Source organism: Chrysemys picta, chromosome 1 (assembly GCF_011386835.1).
Source record: "Chrysemys picta bellii isolate R12L10 chromosome 1, ASM1138683v2, whole genome shotgun sequence".
Lineage (NCBI taxonomy): Eukaryota > Metazoa > Chordata > Testudines > Emydidae > Chrysemys > Chrysemys picta.
Window position 1 is genome coordinate 356,347,820 of NC_088791.1, and position 22,857 is coordinate 356,370,676.

Below are 22,857 nucleotides of genomic sequence, written 5' to 3' on the forward strand. Positions count from 1 at the left end.
CCGCTACCAGCAATTAGAAAGGTGGCAACCCAGTGTAGTGTACATAGACTGATTCCCTAGTTCATCACATTGACACAGCACAGTAAGGACAGGGAAGGGTTTAATGTCTCTCTGTCTGTCCAGTAAGTGATTCAGGGATGAGGCCCCAGCACCAGGCACCAGCCAGCTCTGAGCAGAGCTCAATCTGAGAGCCAGAGCACAAGGAGGAAACATTTAGGTCTCTTTATGAGTAAAGACCTGGAGCAGCCTGTCCCGGATCTGTTTGGTCCTCACCCCGTAAATGACAGGGTGCAGCACAGGTGGAACGAGGTGGTACACACCGGTAATGAGAATGAGGAAATGCAGTGGCAGATTGTGGCCAAATCGCAGCATGAGAGAGGAAAATAAATCTGGGATGTACAAAGCTAAGATGGCACAAACATGAGAGATACAGGTCCCAAAAGTTTTGAGACGGGCATCCTTTGTGGGGAGGCGGAAGATGGCCCTGAGGATCTGGGTATAGGACACGGCAATAAAAAACCCATCCATTCCAATCACAGTGAGAAGATCAAACAGGCCATAGTAACTATTGATGCGGATGTCAGCGCAGGCCAGCTTCACCACAGCTATATGCTCACAATAAAAGTGGGGGATGATGTTGGTTCTGCAATATGGCCACCGTCTCACCAGGAAGGGATAGGGTAATGCGAGTATGCCACTGCGCAGCACCACAGCCAGGCCAATCTTGGCCACCGCGAGGTTTGTCAGGATGGTGGAATGTCTCAGGGGATGGCAGATGGCCACATAGCGATCAAAAGCCATGGCCACGAGGATTCCAGACTCCATCCCTGAGAGGGAGTGAACAAAATACATCTGGGTGAGGCAGGCACTGAAACTGATCTCCCTGGAATTGAACCAGAAGATGCTCAGCATTTTGGGAAGGGTGGATGTGGACATGACCAGGTCGCTGACGGCCAGCATGCAGAGGAAATAGAACATGGGCCCGTGGAGGCTGGGCTCCCTCTTCACGATGAACAGGATGGTGAAGTTCCCCAACACGGCTATGGAGTACATAGCACAGAAGGGAATGGAGATCCAGATATGCGCTGCCTCCAGCCCAGGAATGCCAAGAAGGATGAAGGTGGAGGGGTTGGTGAAGTTGGTTCTGTTAGAATCTGACATGGTGTAGGGGAGAAATTGTCCAACTTTGAGGCATAAGAGTGTCTTCAGCATTTACCATAGGCTCCCCTGACTTTCTATGTGTTCCCAGGATTTCGGGTGATGGTCACAGTAGAAATGCCTGAATGGAGAGACAACGTTAATATGAGACACTGCATGCAGTAGTGGAGGCTGTTTCACACACTGAAAAATGACATTTTCATTATTCAGAGAAAATAACTATGAATAATTACCCTACTAAATCCAATTCCATATTTGTATTGTGCTCCCTGGATGTATAATTTGTACACGTTGTGGTGGGGGAACCTCAAGAGGCACCAGCAGAAAACACAAGTGTGGATACTGGTTATCCATCATTGTTCCTTAATGCAATGAGAATCAGGAAAGGGAGTCCATAATGAAAGGAGTTCCCCTATTCATCCAGTTGCTTGAAATCAGTGAGGGGGAAAAAAACAAAATTTTGCAGATATGTGCTGAGAGAAACATCCCAACTAGAACATACATCAGGGAAAAGACCTTGACACCATTGATAGCAGCTCAAGAGAAACCCCTGCTGACTCACAGTAGTGAACAAAATAAAAGAAATGTTCAGATCCCTAAGATATGGGATGGAGCATAACATGTTCGGCAATGTGTTCAATTTTGGTCACCCAGTCTCTATTGAGGAACTAAAAGTCTGGGACTCTTTAGAGTATACAAGAGACAAAGAAGAGACCACATGATATAGGAGAGGAAAATAAACAAGGAAACTGATATACATTCAAATGGACAGTTCCCAACCAGTACTATCTATACACACTTAGTGCTCCAAGAGGACTAATTCCATAAAGCTGAGGAAAATTGTTAGCAAAACTGATTGTGAGGAAAAAATTAGACAGAAAAATATAAATGAATATTGGTAATTCTTGATAAGAATTTATTAGATATCAGAAAACTCACAATTCCAGAGTCAACAAAGTGAAGAACTTGGGTAAAAACTCAGTTTATTGGTAAAGTGAAGGCAGCAATTGAAGGGAGGGGGGAAGCAATATGTAACATAGAAGAAAAAGGGAATATAGCTAGCCAACAATATAAATCAGAAGAGGTTTTATTATAAAAGAATTGACAAGGTTAAGAAACAATGGAAAAGCGGGTATGGGATTAGTTAAAAAAAGTCTAGATGTGTAAGTAATGCCATTCACCAACAGGATTTATGCAAAACAGATCTTGTCAAATCAACCTGATTTCATCCTTTTATGAGAGTACACATTGGTTGATCAAGGGTACACATTTGGTGGATCAAGGGAACCACGCAGATGGAATGAACCTTGACTTCTCAGAGGCATTTGATTTAGTAGTGGAAAATACTGAGTTGGTGAATTGGAGCAGGGGAAGGATTTTACCTTTGCACATGGGATTGGTGAAATAAACTGCATCCAGTTCGGGGGTCCACATTTGAAAAAAGATGTTGAAAACTTGGAGAGGGTGCAAGAACGAGCCACAAAAATTCTTGGAGGATATAGAAAAAGATGGACTGTTAGACTTGAAAGTATAGAGCTCTTAACTTATCAAAAATATTATCAAGTGGAGACTTTCATGAGGAGAAAATCATGTAATCTACCAGACAAAGGCCGAGCGAGTGCAAAGGGCTGGAAGCTGAAGCCAGGTAAATTCCAGGTTGAAATTAGGGCCAAATATTTAGCACTGATGGTGATTAACCTTTGGGACACACTGAAAAGGGAAGTGTTGGATTCTCTAATTCCCCCTGTTGGCAGATCCAGACTGGATGTTTTTCTGGAAGATCTGCTTGAAGGGTTGTTCACATTTAAAATGTCACAACAGTGCTGCCATAGTGCTTCACTATAGACACTACTTACATGGATGGAAGAGTTCTCCCCTCAGCACAGGTAATCCCTGAGAGGTGGTAGCTAGGTCGGTGGAAGAATTTATCTCATGCTGTCTACACCAGGGCACAGATTATCCAATAAGTTCTTGAAATGTATTGGAGACAATTTTTTGTTCCAGAAGCTGGAGAAACCTACTTGGAGAGAGGCTGTTGTAGACTTGATTTTGACATATAAGGAGCAACCGGTTGAGAATTTGAAAGTGGAAGGCAACTTGGGGGAAAGTGATCATGAAATGATAGAGTTTATGATTCTAAGGAATGGTAGGAGGGAGAACAGCAAAATAAAGACAATGGATTTCAAGAAGGCAGATTTGAGCAAACTCAGGGGAGTAGGTAGGCAAGATGTCATGGGAAGCAAGTCTAAGGGTAAAAACAATAGAAGACAGGTATTTTTTCAGAGAGACATTATTAAGGGCACAAGAGAAAACTATCCCCCTGTGTAGGAAAGATAGGAAGTATGGCAAGAGACTGCAATGACTTTACCAGGAGATCTTGAATGATTTCAAAATCAAAAAAAGGATCCTACAAAAAGTGGAAACAATGTCACATTACAAAGGAGATATATAAGCAAATAATACATGTATGTAGGGGCAAGATTAGAAAGGCCAAAGCACAAAAGATCAAAATAACTCGAGACAAAAGGGTAACAAGAAAACATTCTACAAATGCCTTAGAAGCAAGCGGAAGACCAAGGACAGGGTAGGTCCATTACTAAATAATAAGAAGAAATGTGGAAATGGCAGAGTTGTTTAATGATTTATTTGTTTCGGTTTTCACCAAGACAGTTAGTGGTGTTTGGACACTTAACATAGAGAATGCCAGTGAAAATGGGGTAGGTTCAGATGCTAAAATAGGGAACGAACAAGTTAAAAGTTACTTGGACAAATTAGATGTCTTGAAGTCATGAGCGCGAAATGAAATGCATCCTAGAATACTCTGAAGGAACTGACTTAGGAAGGATCTGAGCCATTAGCTATTATCTTTGAAAAGTCATGGGAGACAGGGGAGATTCCGGAAGACTGGAAAAGAGCACATATAGTGCCTATCTATAAAAAGGGAAATAAGGGAAACCCAGGCAATCACTGACCAGTCAGTTTAACTGCTGTACCAGGTAAGATAATGTCGCAATTTATTATAGAATCAATTTGCAAAGGTCTGGAAGATAATGAAGTGATAAGTGATAGTCAGCACGGATCTCTCAAGAACAAAACATGTCAAATCAATCTCATAGTTTTCTTTGACAGGGTAACAAGCCCTGTGGATGTGTGGAAGCAGTAGATGTGGTATCTTTAGACATTGTTACAGCTTTTGACACAGCTTTGCCTAACTGTGGGGAGGGATAGCTCAGTGGTTCAAGCAGTGACCAGTAAATCCAGCATTGTGAGTTCAATCCTTGAGGGGGCCACTTAGGAGCCTGGGGCAAAAATCAGTACTTGGTCCTGTTAGTGAAGGCAGGGGGTTGGACTCAATGACCTTTTGAGGTCTCTTCCAGTTCTATGAGATAGTTATATCTCCATATTTTTTTTTACCTTTCTCATTAGTAAACTAGGGAAATACCACCTAGATGGAGCTACTATAAGGTGGATGCATAACTGGTTGGATAACCGCTCCCAGGGAGTAGTTATCAATGGTTCACAGTGATGCTGGAAGGGCATAACAAGTGGGGTTCCGCAGGGAGCAGTTCAGGGTCTGGTTCTTTTCAATGTTTTCATCATGATTTTGATCATGGCATAGAGAGTACACTTATGTTTGCAGATAAAAAAAGTTGGGAGGCATTGGAAGTCTTTGAGAATCGGATAAACATTCAAAATGATCTGGGAAAACTGGAGAAAAGGATGATTAGAGGTCTTGAAAACATGACCCATGAAGGAAGAATGAAAGAGATAGGCTTGTTTAGTCTGAAAAGGAGAAGACTGAGGGGGGAAATGATAACAGTTTTGAAATACCTAAAAAGTTTTTACAAAGAGGGAGAAAAAGTGTTCACTTTAACTTCTGAGATAAGAGAAGAAGCAGTGGACTTAAATTGCAGAAAGGGAGGTTTAGGTTGGACATTAGAAAAAATGTTTAAAAAAAGGCAAATGCAATGTTCGGTTAGATTAGCAGAAATATGACATGCAAGTCATGATACGAGATTGTATTCCTCTACTCGGTGTGGGTTAGGTCTCAATTGAAGTAATGTGTCCAATTTTGCACACCAATTAACAGAAAGGATGTAGAGAACCTGGAAAGGATCCGTAGGCAAATAACAAATGTTATGCAAGGGATGGAATACGAGCCGTATGAGCAAACCAAAGAAACTAATATGTTTACTTGGAAAAGAGGAGATTAAGGGGGGACAGGATAGTGGTCTTCAAACACGTGAAAGGCTGCCATAAAAAGGTGGTGGAAAGTTATTCTGTCTTACCACAGAGGGGCAGGACAAGAGGCAATGGGTTCAAATTTCAGCATAGCACATTTAAATTAAATTTCAGGAAAATCTTCCGAACTTTAACTACAGGAGGCCAATGGAACAGACTCCCAGAAAAGTCATGGAAGCTCCCTCTATGGAGGTTTTCCAAAGAGGTGTGAATAGCCATCAGTCTTAGATGACTAAGACAAAACAAATCGTGCATCTTGTCAGGGGGATAGACTAGCTGTCCTTTGCGTTCCCTTATAACTCTATGGCTCTACCATTCTATGATGTAAAATCCTAGTGTAGACCAGACACACACAAGTCTTTCAGATGAATCCAGAGGTAACTGAGTGAAATTTAATGGGCCTGTGTTTTACAGGAGGTCAGACTGGATGATCAAATGGTCCCTTCTGACCTTAAACCCTATGGATCTATTGATAAAGAAAGTAGATCAGGCATTTCTATTTCATGTGTCTCATAACATGAACACAGGAACATTTAGTTAAATTGAAAGTCATCTGAACATATAACATCGAGAAAAGGTAATTGCTACCGTAATTCATATTTGGCCAGTAGAACTCCTTGCTACCAACATTATTGGCATAAAGAACATAGAAGAATGGGATCACAACTGGATTGGCCTTTGTAGGTGGTGCTGGTGACATCACCTGTAGTTAAGGCTGTCTGACACCTTCCATTAGAAGACCTCATTTCCACTTGCTTTTTAGATCTTGCACGATCTAAAAAATAAAAAGGAGTCATATAAAAAATGGAAACTAGGACAGATTACAAAGGATGAATATAGGCAAACAACACAGGAATGCAGGGGCAAGATTAGAAAGGCAAAGGCACAAAATGAGCTCAAACTAGCTACGGGAATAAAAGGAAACAAGAAGACTTTTTATCAATACATTAGAAGCAAGAGGAAGACCAAAGACAGGGTAGGCCCACTGCTTAGTGAAGAGGGAGAAACAGTAACAGGAAACTTGGAAATGGCAGAGATGCTTAATGACTTCTTTGTTTCGGTCTTCACCGAGAAGTCTGAAGCAATGCCTAACATAGTGAATGCTAATGGGAAGGGGGTAGGTTTAGCGGATAAAATAAAAAAAGAACAAGTTAAAAATCACTTAGAAAAGTTAGATGCCTGCAAGTCACCCGGGCCTGATGAAATGCATCCTAGAATACTCAAGGAGCTAATAGAGGAGGTATCTGAGCCTCTAGCTATTATCTTTGGAAAGTCATGGGAAACGGGAGAGATTCCAGAAGACTGGAAAAGGGCAAATATAGTGCCCATCTATAAAAAGGGAAATAAAAACAACCCAGGTAACTACAGACCAGTTAGTTTAACTTCTGTGCCAGGGAAGATAATGGAGCAAGTAATTAAGGAAATCATCTGCAAACACTTGGAAGGTGGTAAGGTGATAGGGAACAGCCAGCATGGATTTGTGAAGAACAAATCATGTCAAACCAATCTGATAGCTTTCTTTGATAGAATAACGAGCCTTGTGGATAAGGGTGAAGCGGTGGATGTGGTATACCTAGACTTTAGTAAGACATTTGATACGGTCTCACATGATATTCTTATCGATAAACTAGGCAAATACAAATTAGATGGGGCTACTATAAGGTGGGTGCATAACTGGCTGGATAACCGTACTCAGAGAGTTGTTATTAATGGTTCCCAATCCTGCTGCAAAGGCGTAACGAGTGGGGTTCCGCAGGGGTCTGTTTTGGGACCGGCTCTGTTCAATATCTTCATCAACGACTTAGATACTGGCATAGAAAGTACGCTTATTAAGTTTGCGGATGATACCAAACTGGGAGGGATTGCAACTACTTTGGAGGACAGGGTCATAATTCAAAATGATCTGGACAAATTGGAGAAATGGTCTGAGTTAAACAGGATGAAGTTTAACAAAGACAAATGCAAAGTGCTCCACTTAGGAAGGAAAAATCAATTTCACACATACAGAATGGGAAAAGACTGTCTAGGAAGGAGTACGGCAGAAAGGGATCTAGGGGTTATAGTGGACCACAAGCTAAATATGAGTCAACAGTGTGATGCTGTTGCAAAAAAAGCAAACATGATTCTGGGATGCATTAACAGGTGTGTTGTGAGCAAGACACGAGAAGTCATTCTTCCGCTCTACTCTGCTCTGGTTAGGCCTCAGCTGGAGTATTGTGTCCAGTTCTGGGCGCCGCATTTTAAAAAAGATGTGGAGAAATTGGAAAGGGTCCAAAGAAGAGCAACAAGAATGATTAAAGGTCTTGAGAACATGACCTATGAAGGAAGGCTGAAAGAACTGGGTTTGTTTAGTTTGGAGAAGAGAAGACTGAGAGGGGACATGATAGCAGTTTTCAGGTATCTAAAAGGGTGTCATGAGGAGGAGGGAGAGAACTTGTTCACCTTAGCCTCTAAGGATAGAACCAGAAACAATGGGTTTAAACTGCAGCAAGGGAGGTCTAGGTTGGACATTAGGAAAAAGTTCCTAACTGTCAGGGTGGTTAAACACTGGAACAAATTGCCTAGGGAGGTTGTGGAATCTCCGTCTCTGGAGATATTTAAGAGTAGGTTAGATAAATGTCTATCAGGGATGGTCTAGACAGTATTTGGTCCTGCCATGCGGGCAGGGGACTGGACTCTATGACCTCTCGAGGTCCCTTCCAGTCCTATAATCTATGATTCTATGATTCTGTAAGTTGCCAAATTTTTGGAGTTTGGACTGAAATATCACATGTTGGGTGTCTGCTTCGAGAAGAATTGGTTTTTTTTGTTTTTTGTTTTTTAATTTCAGGCATAACAGTTCAACTGACTTCTCAAACGAAGCTAGGAGAAATGTGCGTTATCCATGTTGAAAAAATTTAATTATTTTTCTATCGAGGAACAATAGCACCTCCAAGCTTTCCAGCAGATAAAAGTCAGGTAACCGCCCCTGTCCCTCTGCCCCATTAACAGACAGAGACCTGATATGTAAGAGGATAGGGTGACAATGTCTGTATTAACACACAGTTGGCTCCTGACATCTGTACTCAGTTCTTGCTCCAAGGGGAGTTTTGCCTCACTGGGGCCTGAGCAAAGTATGGGCCGTGTCTCAGAATTTGGCTTTGTATTTCACATCTACTAACACCTTTCATTCTGAAGGTTTCACTGTGCCACTGAAATGCACCACCTTGGGGCTGGAGGCCATCAGGCGGGATGCGCAGGGGTGCACAGAAATCAGTGACATTTTGCCCAGTGATACTTTAGCAAACTCACCACTTATGGCAAGGGCCCTGGGATGATTCATGGTTGTGTGGAACGGAAAGGACCACAGACTTTCTCTCTATCCCCCCACACCCACGTTACAAAGGGTTTTTTGATCACGTGAGCTCCTCATCAAGAGATGGGTACCTGTGAATTATGAGATGGAAGTGTCCTCCCTAGGAATCCCGCTCAGGTATCCGTGACCCGCACCGCTCTGAATCCGGCATCTGCAGCATCATCTGATGCCGAGAGCAGACACAGTGTGCACAGTTCATAATATGGCTCTGTGTAATCCCAGTGGGGTTCGCTCAGCCTCTAGAGGACAAGGGAGCATCTGAATGTAAACAGACTGGAGACAAGCAACTCTCCGCTTCTGTGCTAATTATCCAGCTTTAGGAGTAAACAGCAATTAAGGAAGCTTCCCAAAGTGAGATGAGAACTCCTGGGCTCTGTGCTCAGTCAGAGAGGAATTGGCTGCTTTGTAGGTTTGTGTGGATATATTTAAAACATATAGTTAATAAGTAAGAAAACTAGGGATAATGCCTAACTCTCCTGAGGATCTGATATCCTGTAAATTCTCAGGATAGATGGGGAGATAGTAGACAGAGAGATCTGGAGAAACTTGACTAAGAGGACACACAAGCACTTACAGCAAACATGTGGGGCTTCCACTAAGGGATCAGAGATCAGTGCTTCTCATCAGTTACTATCATTATACTGTGTAGCCACTTTCATTGATGGATCTTCAAAAGCTAGCAAAGGAATGTCACTATGAACCAAACCCATTTCACTGATCAGTAAACTGAGGCACGGGGAGACATGACTTTTCCAAGGTCACACAGACATGGACTGACAGAACCTAAGTCTCCTGATTTCCCTTCCACAACCACAGTTTCTCTGTCAGTAAGTGACCACATGACAACAGGGAAATGGACTCCCAGTCTTGAAGGGCCTGATCACTGGGGGCAGAGTGGAAAGGAATTCCCTGGGTTGTAACCTGGAACTGGGGATTGCCAAGCCCTCTCGCATACCAATCTGGGCCCACTCTCACTGTGAGGCTGTGTTAGCCAAATGGGCTCGTTTCCCCCTGGAGCTGCCCAATTACCCCAAGGAGGCACGGGAGTCTAGAAGACGGCTTCAAGTTCTTTATTGATCAGTCAGCTGAGCGGGTGTCCCCCTCGACTCATGCCAGAGGGAGGAACACACCTTACAAGCGTAGAGCAAGCCTTTTTATACCCAGTAACAAATGACTTAACGTGCATACATTCTGCTGACCTATGGAATTTTTAAATTCCTTTTTAGGGGTAAATAGAATACATCTGTTGGGGCCGTAAATAGGATACATTTGTTGAGCCCCTTTGATTGATTGTCTTGCTATATGTTCATATATGGGAAAGGGAGTTTATGGCCATGGGGAACAGCTGAAATAATAGGCGAGTATTTGGCCTTTGTTCTAACAAGGTTCTCCCCCCTTAAAAGCATTTTGAGAGCCCTATGGCCCCCAATCCTCAACTTTAACCGGTTGATATAGTGCCATCATGCGTTGGCGTACAATTTGATTAGCCATTCGTCGGACTAATGCAACTACACAGGGAGCAAAGCAAGCTAGGGATAATAGGGTTGTAATAAAGAGTATAAAGAGAAGAAGGCCTTCTCGGAGCCATCCCATTTGTGGTAACCAGGACGGGAACCAGTCCGTATTCCACCCACCCCATGCTTGGACCGGGACGTGGGCCAGCTTTCTCATTTCTTTTGTTAGCTGTTTTACCGCCTTTCCATTATCATCTATTTGTAAACAGCAATTAGATTCGTTTAATTTTGCACAGATTCCCCCTTCCTCTGCCAGCAAATAATCAAGAACTAGATGGTGCTGGTAGAGCACATTCCTCATCTGAGTGGACTGATCGGCCAAAAGATCAAGAGCTGCAGCCGTCTGATTAGTTATTATTTCTAAAATGGCTTGCAGCCTAATTATCCGATTTAATGGGCTCCCTTGCCCCTGAGATCCACTCATTAGGATTCCATGTGGCTGGACCATAATGTTGTATAATTCTTTCAGGGGGCCACTCTTGAGCTCCCCACGTTTGGGAGCTTCCAGCGGTTAATGCGGGATCAACGGACTGCTTCTCCCTAATCAAGTCGTCATATACCTTAATTCCTAACTTATTTCCCTGAATTTGGGGTAGTAGAAAGAACAAGGGCCTAATGTACCCGACATAACATATTCCTGTCCAATTTGGAGGCAATCTCCGATATGCGTGTTGCCCACATATCCAGTAATGGCCTTTTAGGGCCCATTGTCCTTTTGCAAAGGGGCCATCCCAGGTCTCGGGGTAATCCTCGGGGCCCGGTTCTTCATAATACAAAGAGTTACCCATCTCCAGGGGTCCCCCTAATACAATAGATGTACCGTCAGGATTACAATAGTCACATTTCCAAGGCCCAGCCCCTTCCTTCCAAGCGCAATTACAACCAAATTTAGGGCTATTGGTAGTAGACCAAAAATGGTTAAAATGGGTTACCCGAGTTCCATTAGAATGTTGTCATGCCCACTGATACCAGCGTACCACGTGATCCTTACTGTCGGTATTATCTCGCTGGCAACTTAGAAAGAGGGCATCAAAGAACCCATCTTGTCCAACTGCCTTACAGCCTTCGCCAGTATGCTGTTGGTAGGAACATTGTACCCAGCTATGATTAGTGAGTTTTACGTGGGTATGGTTCCACCGTCCTTGATATTTAGAACAGTCATACGTATGGCAACTAGGGTGATCATAGCAGTCAAATCCTAGTCATAGAGTCCAGTCACATTGGCTTTTGCCCACATACACCCCTTCTGGTTTTGTTCGGTTGAGACAAAGGATCCCCATCTCAGAGGAATAGAGTCGCCAAGGGCTATTATCCTCATCCCAAACTTCTGTTCCTTTGTGGACTATACTTAAATTACTAATCCACCATTTAGCTGGCACTGGCTGGGCTACCCAAGGCCATTCATTCCAATCCCCTGGGCCTCCGCATACCCAACAGTTACTGAGGTTAAAGGATCCTGCTATTGTCTCCCCTAGCTATAAAAACCTATTCTCCCAACCATAATAGTGGTGGAAGCATATAAACAAAGATATTAGCAGCAATTTCATTATCTCTTTCTAAACAGTCCCTTTAGTCCGTCCAAGTACTGGTACTCCCAGGTAGAGTCTTCACCTGTGCCACCCCGGGCGTCCGGAGCCGGGGCGGGCAGAGGGCCGGTGTCCTCTTCTGCTAGTTCAGTCTCCGGGCTAGGGCTCAGAAACCGCTTTACCCGTGTATGGTGTGTCCATTTGTCGCTCCCGAGAACTTTGACTGCAGTTTGGCTGATGAGCGAGACAGTGTGCGGGCCGTCCCACCGTGGTGTAAGGGGGTCACGTTTCCACTTCTTGACAAGGACCTGGTCACCGATCCGGAACGGATGCACGGTCTGGTCCAAGGGGAGAGCCTGGAATGGCGCCGCGTATCGATAAAGCTGCAACAAGACAGATTGCAACCCGGAAACCTGTTTCCATAGTATTATATCTACGTTGTTCAGCCTCCGGGGCCCTTCCATGGGCACGCACATGTATCACGGCAACCCGGAGGGGAAGCATCAAAGCCTCAAGGAGTGTCTTGATGAGACTCCCATGTGCAATTCTTTGGCCTGACGCTGTGATAAATCCCCTCTCTCTCCACAGGGCCCCGTGAGCATGTACCACCATATAGGCATAGCGGCTATCAGTATACAGGTTAATAGTTTTTCCAGCTCCCAACCGGAGAGCCTCGATAAGGGCCACTAACTCCGCCGCTTGAGCGGACAAATTAGGGCTGAGTTTAAATTTGTATATTCCTTTGTCCTTAATTACTACTGCGGCTCCGGTAAACCGCTTGCCATCTATCACATAGCTGGACCCGTCAACGTACCCCTCAATTTCAGGGTTGGACCACGGCAAATCTGAGAGATCAGGGCGGGGTTTGGTTTCCTGTTGCAAAACCTCAATACAGTCATGAGTGGGGCTGGTCTCGTGGGAAACCTCAGGATTGGGCAGCAGGGTAGCTGGGTTTATGGAGCTAACTGTCCTAAAGGTTAAGTTAGGGGCTAGCAAGAGCCCTACTTCATATCTGGTATGTCGACTGGGATTTAAATGCTTTTCCCCAGCACCTGTCCCCAGTATTTGAGGCACCCCGTGGGGAACCACAACCTCAGTGTCCCCTCCCAGGGTCAATTTTTCAGCCTCCTGTACAAGGAGAGCGGTTGCTGCAACGGCCCGTAAACAGGCAGGCCACCCCTTGGCGACAGGGTCCAACACCTTTGAGTAGTATCCAATGGGTCGCCAGGTTGGTCCCGACCTTTGGCATAGAACTCCAGCAGCCACCCCTCCCCTCTCATGAACGTATAAAGTGAACGGCCTCCGAGGGTCGGGGAGGGCTAGAGCGGGAGGCTGAACCAAGGCTTCTTTTAGCTCTCGAAATGCTTTTTCCATCTCTTTGGTCCACGTCCAATGGAGCAGACCCTCTTTAGTTAAGGATTCATATAATGGTTTGGCTCTTCCCCCGTAGTCAGGGATCCAGAGTCGACAAAACCCAGTCAACCCCAGAAAAGCCCTCAACTCTCGGGGGTTTTGAGGTCGAGGGTTATTGAGTATCACCTGGATTCTTTCTTTACCTAGACTACGACTTCCCTGACACAAATGATACCCAAGAAAAGTGACCTGTCGCCTAACCAATTGTGCTTTTTCCTTTGAAACCTTATCCCCCTGTGCCCCAAGGTAATTAAGGAGCTTTACAGTCTGCTCTTTACAAGCTGCCTCTGTTTCAGTACTTAAGAGCAAATCATCGCAATACTGGACTATGTTACATGAGGGGTATCTAGCCAGGAATGGGGCAAGGTCCCTTCTTAACTGGCTGCCAAAAATCTCGGGTGCACAGGTAAGTCCCTGTGGGACCACGGTCCAGAGGTATTGAGCCTTATAGTGAGTATCTGGGTCCTCCCACTCGAAGGCAAACAGTTTCTGAGATTCCAAATCAAGGGGGATGGAAAAGAAGGCATCTTTTAAGTCTACTACAGAGAAACAATTGTGCTCTTTGGGAACTTGGCCCAAAATAGTATGGGGATTCGGGACGACTGGATAGGGAGCCTCCATTAACTTGTTAACCTGTCTCAGGTCCTGAACCAACCGATACTGCCCATTAGGCTTAGGCACTCCCATTATCGGAGTGTTATATGGGGACGTGCCTTCCCTGATCCACCCACACTGCAGAAACTTTTGAATCAGAGGTTTTAACCCGATTCTAGTAGTCAGCTTAAGAGGGTATTGTCAGATTCGGACCGGGCTGCTTCCTTCCTTAAGGGAAATATGCACTGGTGAAGCATTCCGGGCTCGAGCGACGCCTCCCTCCTCTGCCCAAACCTCAAGGTTAACCCCTGACAGCTGGCTTTCTTCATTCCTCCCCCGGCACTCCGGGAAGTGATTTCCAGCGCTTATCAGGGCCATCTGGTAATTTGAGGACTGCTGCTTAGGGATTCTAACTTCCATAGTCCCTTTATCAAACGAGATTTCTGCCTGTAGTTTAGTAAGAATATCTCGTCCGAGCAGCGCGATGGGGCAAGAGGGGCTGCAAACAAATTGGTGGGAAATTTGGCGGTCCCCTACCTTTACTAGGAGAGGCAAAGTTTTTTCCAAAGCTGTAGTTTGTCCCTCTATCCCCTGTACCATGGCACATTCCCGAGCTCTACCTCGGGGAGCCTTACTAAGAGTGGCCCCAGTATCAATAAGGGCTTCAATTGGGCGGCCCTCCACATTAATTTTTACCGTGGGATCCAGACTGGCAGCTTGTGCCGCCAGGAGGGGCCGCTGGGTCCCTCGGCTTCCCTATGGGGAAGATCCCTCCCCTGAACACCCCGTGTTGTTGTAAAGGATGGGAAGGGACGGGGTTTTGTTTTTACGTTCCTTTCCCATGGCCTGTCACCGGGGACATTCATTCTTCCAGTGCCCCTCTTTCCTACAGATAGCGCACTGATTTTGACCCAGGCGGGGGCCCCGGTGGCCCTGGCCATCCCTTAACTTTGTCCCCCCTTTCTTCATATCCTTCCCTTAGGGCCATGGCTAAAATGCAGGCCCCTTTCTTCTGAGAACGGGGGATTCTGTTGCTTCCAATTATATAGATCACTAGTGGTAAAGGGAACATATACCATAGTGAGATTGCCCTCAGGGGCTACAGTTTCCCGCAGTGGACACAAATAATTTTGTTGCAGGGGCCCTTGGAGTACCAGGCCACCCTTGCTCGATGAGCTAATAAGGGTAAACCGAATATCCCCAGGGTTATAGTCAGATGACAAGTTCCACTGCGTTTCGGAGCTCTGAGCTGTCACGGGGCCAGTCTTTCTCCTGGTGTGGTTAGACATTGAGGAGCTCAGAGAGGTTAAAGGGGACTCCTGTTTGGAAAGGTCCTCGTGGTTCGGCTCACCCCTTTCAGCTGAAGCATTATCCTCAGAGATGTGGGGGGGGATTTCAATTGAGGATGCCAGAACGGGGAGACCAGGATACAAAGGGGGAGGGGGCATAGGATCTGGGGCAGAGGGAATCACAGCCCACAGACAGGATTTCTTAACGGGGAAACAGGGTTTCCTAACAGGGGCACAGGCCATTAAGGTTTTAATAGTTTGTATTTTACATTTCTGTAACCATGGGGGAGGATTGGCTACGAGGTCCTGCCATATATCTATATAGGGATATTGGTCCCAATGCCCATCCCGGGTCACAATGCTATGTACTGCTTGTACAATTTCTGGCTTGAGTGTCCCCCCTTCGGGCCATTCCACCCCGAAGGTTGTCCACTCAAGAGTACAAAATCTTACAAGATTGTCTTTACATAATACAGTTCCATAATCAGCCTGGCGTCTAAACGCCTTCCAGTTATCCAGCATACATCCCAGGGGCGTACTGGAGAAGGTACTTTGTCCGGACCCCATTATGTTCTACCCAGGGGTTCGTTCAAGACAAAGGTATCAAGGGGTTTTTAGGGATCTAGTTTTAACTCAGATATCGCTGGGCCACGAGGTTCGGCTGACCCCCCTTGCAATCAAGATATCCTGGTCACCGGGTTTCCCCTCGCAGGAGTCTTGGGGCGGCTGAAGTCAGCTTAAGCCTCAGACCTGTCAGCGGCACTTACTCATTTTACACAGATCCCTTAATCAGTTACAATCTTGGTTTCCAACACACCATCAAGAGGAGAAACAAGATTACCCCTCCCACAAACAAGAGCAATCCCTGAGGCTGCTCCAAGTCCCAATAATTGTTAAGAACGGCCCATGGACTAGTGGAGTTAGTGACGTTACTCATTGGCCGTTGGCTGCTTTCCCTTTACCCACAAACACGACGACAATACACTTACAATACTACGACAATATTAATATACGGGCTGCCTAGGGGATTTCCACCGTCCAACCCACACCTCGGGGGCGTTATTCCTCAAACCCAGGAGGTAAACGCACTTACCGCCCGAAGTGGCCGCGTCCGGCAGTCAGACTTCCCCTTCTTCTGAAGCCATCTTGCTTCCGTGTCCTTCAGAGTTCTCTTTAGAGAGGACACAGCCGCCCCGGCCGATTGTGACGATCCGAGGCCCGAGCAAACCAACCGCTCGAGGTGGCCACTCCTCGGAATCGCCCTCGGCCGTCGGTCAGTGCCCTCTACAGGGAGAGAAGTCCCTTCGTGGTCGCCATTTGTTAGCCAAATGGGCTCGTTTCCCCCTGGAGCTGCCCAATTACCCCAAGGAGGCACGGGAGTCTAGAAGACGGCTTCAAGTTCTTTATTGATCAGTCAGCTGAGCGGGTGTCCCCCTCGACTCATGCCAGAGGGAGGAACACACCTTACAAGCGTAGAGCAAGCCTTTTTATACCCAGTAACAAATGACTTAACGTGCATACATTCTGCTGACCTATGGAATTTTTAAATTCCTTTTTAGGGGTAAATAGAATACATCTGTTGGGGCCGTAAATAGGATACATTTGTTGAGCCCCTTTGATTGATTGTCTTGCTATATGTTCATATATGGGAAAGGGAGTTTATGGCCATGGGGAACAGCTGAAATAATAGGCGAGTATTTGGCCTTTGTTCTAACAGCTGTGACAAGCTGCAATCCTCTCAGGTCTTGCACTTACACAGCTATACACAGACAGGGACACACCCAGCTGCAGTTACATGAATGATTTCACTAGCCAGTCATGAAACAACAATAGAGAGTCTCCAGCCAGTTCCCTCCAGCTCCCCGCCCTGGAACCCAAGAGCTGTACTGTCTTGCCCTGGCCAAAAGCCTGACAAGTATAAGTTTATTTCCCAGTCTGGCCCTCCCTCAGTGTGGAGAAGACAATACATCAGGCTGAACAGATTTCGCTTTTACGTTTAAAACAACATCCTTTATTAAGTATAACAATATAAAACAGATTTATTAATTACAGACAGATCGATTGTTTACGTGATTATAAGTAATAGTGTAAAGAACAAAGTTGAAATCTGAGAAATAAACAACATCAAAATCTAATACACTAGACAGGCTTTGAATCAAACACTGTGTCACCCCGATGGGACAAACAATCCACCAATCTTCCACACACAGGCTAGAAATCCCATCAGCCTGGGAGCACAGCCCCAGTTCAGTCCCAGTTTCTAACGTCTTTTGTATTCAGTTGTGGGGGAGTGAGGTGAAGTGATGATGTTGCTTCCACTTTTTATAGCTTCTGCCATGTGGAGGGAGCTTCATTTTTCCAAGCAAAAGCCCCCAGCACAGTTAGTGGAAAAGTACAGACACAATATAGAGTTCAGTGTCCCAGGAGCTGGTCACATGCCCTTGCATGCTTTCAGAACTTTAGGTACAAAATGATACATGCATACAAATAGTGTAATCATATTCAGCAAATCATAACTTTTCCATTGATCTCTTACATGACATATTTTATATACTTTGTAAAAATCACATTATAGTCATATCACTATGGTAAATATGGGGCTGCCAGGGTGTTGCTTTGGGGCACAGAATGTCACACCTCTCCCCTTAGTTTATTGCAGGAGTATTAGTCACTGACTGATGCAGGAGCAGTGTGCTCAAGGGCCACTTTACTTTTTGACCGTACAACCCTCAAGTGTTGCAAACATTGTAGTTTTTATCCACCGGTGTTCTTGCAAACTTCTGTGTACCTTTCAACACTTTGTAAATCAGCCTAGTGATCTCAAAAGTCAGCAAATGTGTGTTTTTATACTGCATTGTTAAGCATTGTGCTTTTCCAACTAGTTATAACTCAATACATATATTCATCGACACCATGAGGTGTTGTGCCTCAGTTTCCCACTCCAGAGAGCAGACCAGGTTTATTATCATTTCCCTCCTCTGACAAGATTTGAGCCTGTGAACAGGTGTTAGATGAGAAGCAGTATGGCTTAGTCACATACAGCTTCTTGTTGATTACTCCTAGTATGTCCAAAAGCTTTCCTCCAAAATCATGTCTGCTTCACCTTCTCATAGGTTTACCATCACGACCAAATTTTTATGTCATAAGATTTACCATTAGCAATTAACTTTGCATTTTGAGATTTAATAATCATAGAATCATAGACTATCAGGGTTGGAAGTGTCCTCAGGAGGTCATCCAGTCCAACCCCCTGCTCAAAGCAGGACCTATACCCAACTAAGTCATCCCAGCCAGGGCTTTGTCCAGCCTGACCTTAAAAACCTCTAAGGAAGGAGATTCCACCACCTCCCTAAGGAACCCATTCCAGTGCTTCACCACCCTCCTAGTGAAAAAGATTTTCCTAATATCCAACCTAAACCTTACCCACTGCAACTTGAGACCATTACTCCTTGTTCTGTCATGTGGTACCACTGAGAACAGTCTAGATCCATCCTCTTTGGAACCCCCTTTCAGGTAAATGAAAGCAGCTATCAAATCCCCCCTCATTCTTCTCTTCTGTAGACTAAACAATCCCAGTTCCCTGTGGGAAAAATTGGAAAAAGTACAGTCATGTGCTCCAGCCCCCTAATCATTTCTGTTGCACTCTGCTGTACTTTTTCCAATTTTTCCACATCCTTCTTGGACTGTGGGGCCCAAAACTGGACACAGTACTCCAGATGAGGCCTCACCAGTGCCGAATAGAGGGGAATAATCACATACTTCGATCTGCTGGCAATGCCCCTACTTATACAGCCCAAAATGCCGTTAGCCTTCTTGGCAACAAGGGCACAGTGTTGACTCATATCCAGCTTCTCGTCCACTGTAATCCCTAGGTCCTTTTCTGCAGAACTGCTGCCTAGCCATTTGGTCCCTAATCTGTAGCAGTGCATGGGATTCTTCCATCTTAAGTGCAGGACTCTGCACTTTTCTTGTTGAACCTCATCAGATTTCTTTTGGCCCAATCCTCTAATTTGTTTAGATCCCTTTGTATCCTATCCCTACCCTCAAGTGTATCTACCACCCCTCGCAGTTTAGTGTCATCAGCGACCTTGCTGAGGGTGCAATCCATGCCATCCTCCTCATCATTGAACAAAACTGGCCCCAGGCGAGATCCCTTCACTACAGAAACCAATGGAGAGAGAGCACCAGGCCTCTGTGCTGTTGCGTGGACCATATGAGCCATGCCTGAGAGAGACTAAGCAAGAGATTGGTAGCTAGGGACTCCTGGGCTATGTTCCTGGCTCAAGACACTTCCCTTCCTGCTGCCTCAGTTTTCCCATCTGCAAAAAAGTGGGTTATCTCCTGGGAATAGTGAGAAATAGTCTGTGAAGCACCTGTCAACAGTGAACCCTGTGTCCATGTGTTACCGTGCTTCAGTGGGACACAGCTGAGGATGCCAAATTGATGACAAACTGCTGAGAAATAGGGCAGAGTCACCCCAGACTGGTGGTTATTCTATCATTAGATTATACCAAGCCAACAACAAATGTAAATGTCTGTCTGACTTTTAGAGCGGATTATAAATTCAGCTGTCATTTGAAAAGCTGTCTGTGGGGGTGGAGTGGAGGGGAAAGCATGATGTCCCTGACATCTGAAAGGAATGTATGGCTGGAGTTTGCGGAGGTGTAACAGGGTGTATCAGCCCCGCACTGGTGCAGCATGAGTTGTCTCTTCTCTCCTGCCTGGGGAGGCCATGCCGCCTCAGCTCCATACCATGGATTTATAGAGAGGCAATATGATATTTTCTATCTTATTATCTGTCCCTTTCCTAATGATTCCCAACATTCTGTTTGCTTGTTTTGTCTGTCACTGCACACTGAGCAGATGTTTTCAGAGAACTATCCACAATGACTCCAAAATCTCTTTCTTGAGTGGAAACAGTTAATTTAGACCCCATCATTTTGTATATGTAGTTGGAATTATATTCTGCCATGTGCATTACTTTCAATTTATCAGCATTCAATTTCATATGCAATTGTGTTGTCCAGTCACCCAGTCTGCTTTGTACTTAATTATCCCGAATAGTATTATATCATCTGCAAGTTTTGCCACCACTAGTACTGTTTACCCCTTTTTCTAGATCATGGTCCTCTCATGGACTGGTAACTGGTTAAAAGATAGGAAGCAATGGGTAGGAATAAATGGTCAGTTTTCAGAATGGAGAGAGGTAAATAGTGATGTCCTCCAGGAGTCTGTACTCGGACCAGTCCTATTCAATATATTCATAAATGATATGTAAAAAGGTGCAAAGAGTGAGGTGGCAAAATTTGCAGAAAATAAACTACTCAAGATAAGAAGCAACTAAGGCCCGGTCTACACTACGGGTTTAGGTCGACTTTAGCAGCGTTAAACCGAATTAAGCCTGGACATGTCCACACAACGAAGCCCTTTCTTTCGACTTAAAGGGTCCTTTAAACCGGTTTCTTTACACCACCTCTGATGAGGGGATTAGCGATAAAACCGGTCTTTGCGGGTCGGAATTGGGGTAGTGTGGACGGAATTCGACGTTATTGGCCTCCGGGAGCTATCCCACAGTGCTTCATTGTGACCGCTCTGGACAGCACTCTCAACTCAGATGCACTGACCAGGTAGACAGGAAAAGACCCGCGAAGGTTTGAATTTCATTTCCTGTTTGCCCAGCGTGGAGAGCACAGGTGACCCCGCAGAGCTCATCAGCACAGGTAACCGTGATGGACTCCTCCCAGGATCGCAAAAGAGCTCCAGCATGGACCGAACGGGAGGTACGAGATCTGCTCGCCATATGGGGAGATGAAGCAGTGATAGCTGAACTCCGTAGCAGTAAAAGAAATGGAAAAGTATTAGAAAAGATCTCCAAGGCCATGAAGGACCGAGGCCATAACAGGGACACACAGCAGTGCCGCGTGAAAATTAAGGAGCTACGGCAAGCGTACCACAAAGCCAGAGAAGCAAATGGAAGGTCCGGGGCAGAGCCGCAAACTTGCCGCTACTACGCGGAGCTGCATGCGATCCTAGGGGGTGCAGCCACCACTACCCCAACCATGTGCTATGACTCTCTCACTGGAGAAACACACAGGGAAGACGGTTCGGGGAACGAGGAAGATGAGGATGGAGGTACTGTAGGTAGCTCACAGCAGCAAGGAAGCGGAGAAACCGGTTTCCCCAACAGCCAGGATATGTTTGTGACCCTGGACCTGGAACCAGTAACCCCTGAACTCACCCAAGACCCTCAGGGCACACAGGAGACCTCTGGTGAGTGTAACTTTGTAAATATTTGTAAACATTACCAAAAAAAAGCAAGCGTGTTTAATGATTACTTTGCCCTGGCAATCGCGGCCAGTACATCTACTGGAAAAGTCTGTTAACGTGTATGGGGATGGAGCGGAAATCCTCCAGGGACATCTCCAGAAAGCTCTCCTTGTTGAAATGGGGTGATTTTATTAAGGGGACATTCAGAGGCGCCCGTTCCTGCTCTTCTGACCAGAAATGTTCCCCGCTGTTAACCACGCGGTGGGGGGAGGGGTGAAGTGATCATCCCAGAGAATCGTGTGTGTGTGGGGGGGGGTGGTTTACTTGTGTTTGTGCCGCATGTTAACCGGGAAACCGCAGCCCCCTCCTTTTACATTGAAACCCCATTTTAAATGGACAACCCAATTCATCCTTGATATGGGAAATGCGCTGCTGTTTGCAACCTTTCCCGCATGTTAAGAAGGTTAAAAAAGCCAAAACACTGTGGCCTACGATGGCTGCCTGCAAGCCGAAATATGCGACCTTGTAATGAAAGAGTGTACCCATTGTTCTCTAAAATGTGTCTTTTTTAACCACCTCTCCCTTCTCCTCCGCCAGCTGCAAATGTTTCTCCTTCGCAGAGGCTCGTGAACATTAGAAAGAGAAAACGTAGGACGAGGGACGAGATGTTCACGGAGCTGCAGATGTCCGCCCACGCTGATAGAGCACAGCAGAATGCGTGGAGGCAGTCAATGTCGGAGATGAGAAAAGCCCAATATGAATGAGAGGAGAGGTGGCGGGCTGAATCGCGGGATGAACAGAGCAAGTGGCGGGTGAAGACGATAGGTGGCGTCAGCTTGCAGACAGACGGCAAGAGGCAATGCTCCGTCTGCTGGAGCATCAAACTGATATGCTCGAGCGTATGGTTGAGTTGCAGGAAAGGCAGCAGGAGCAGAGACTGCCGCTACAGCCCCTGTGTAACCAACAGCCCTCCTCCCCAAGTTCCATAGCCTCCTCACCAAGACGCCCAAGAACACGGTGGGGGGGCCTCCGTCCACCCAGTCACTCCACCCCAGATGATCGCCCAAGCATCAGAAGGCTGGCCTTCAATAAGACTTAAAGTTTTAAAATGCAGTGTGTCCTTTTCCATCCCTCCTCCCCCACCCATCCCAGGCTACCTTGGCAATTATCCCCCTACCTCTGTAAGGAACTAATAAAGAATGCATGAATGTTAAAAAAATGACTTTATTGCCTCTGCAAGCGGGAGGGGAGGGTGGGGTGGGGTGGTTGGTTTACAGGGAAGTAGAGTGAACCGGGTCGGGGGGGGGGGGGTTTGGAGGGTTCATCAAGGAGAAACAAACAGAAGTTTCACACAGTAGCCTGGCCAGTCACAAAACTCGTTTTCAAAGCTTCTCTGATGCGCACCGCGCCCTGCTGTGCTCCTCTAACCGCCCTGGTGTCTGGCTGCGCGTAATCAGCGGCCAGGCGAGTTGCCTCAACCTCCCAACCCGCCATAAAGG

General features: G+C 45.8%; 2 protein-coding genes and 1 long non-coding RNA gene across 3 annotated transcripts; 1 reads left to right on the forward strand and 2 right to left on the reverse strand.

Annotated features, from left to right (window-relative positions):
• Positions 1–213: 213 nt before the first annotated feature.
• LOC135972532 (olfactory receptor 52E4-like) lies at positions 214–1,212 on the reverse strand. Its single transcript, XM_065550783.1, has one exon. It carries the CDS (start codon positions 1,210–1,212, stop codon positions 214–216), a length of 999 nt encoding a protein of 332 aa, XP_065406855.1.
• Positions 1,213–9,809: 8,597 nt separating this feature from the next.
• On the reverse strand, positions 9,810–16,809 carry LOC135980989 (uncharacterized). The gene is made up of 2 exons (XR_010597950.1): positions 16,185–16,809; positions 9,810–12,178 (listed from the first exon to the last, which is right to left on the reverse strand). It is a non-coding gene; the product is annotated as an uncharacterized LOC135980989 (long non-coding RNA).
• Positions 16,810–20,435: 3,626 nt separating this feature from the next.
• LOC135980988 (myb/SANT-like DNA-binding domain-containing protein 2) lies at positions 20,436–22,562 on the forward strand. The gene is made up of 2 exons (XM_065581920.1): positions 20,436–21,361; positions 21,956–22,562. The coding sequence occupies exons 1-2, from the start codon at positions 20,821–20,823 to the stop codon at positions 22,120–22,122; spliced, it is 708 nt and encodes a 235-aa protein (XP_065437992.1). The 5' UTR covers positions 20,436–20,820; the 3' UTR covers positions 22,123–22,562.
• The last annotated feature ends 295 nt before the right edge of the window (positions 22,563–22,857 follow it).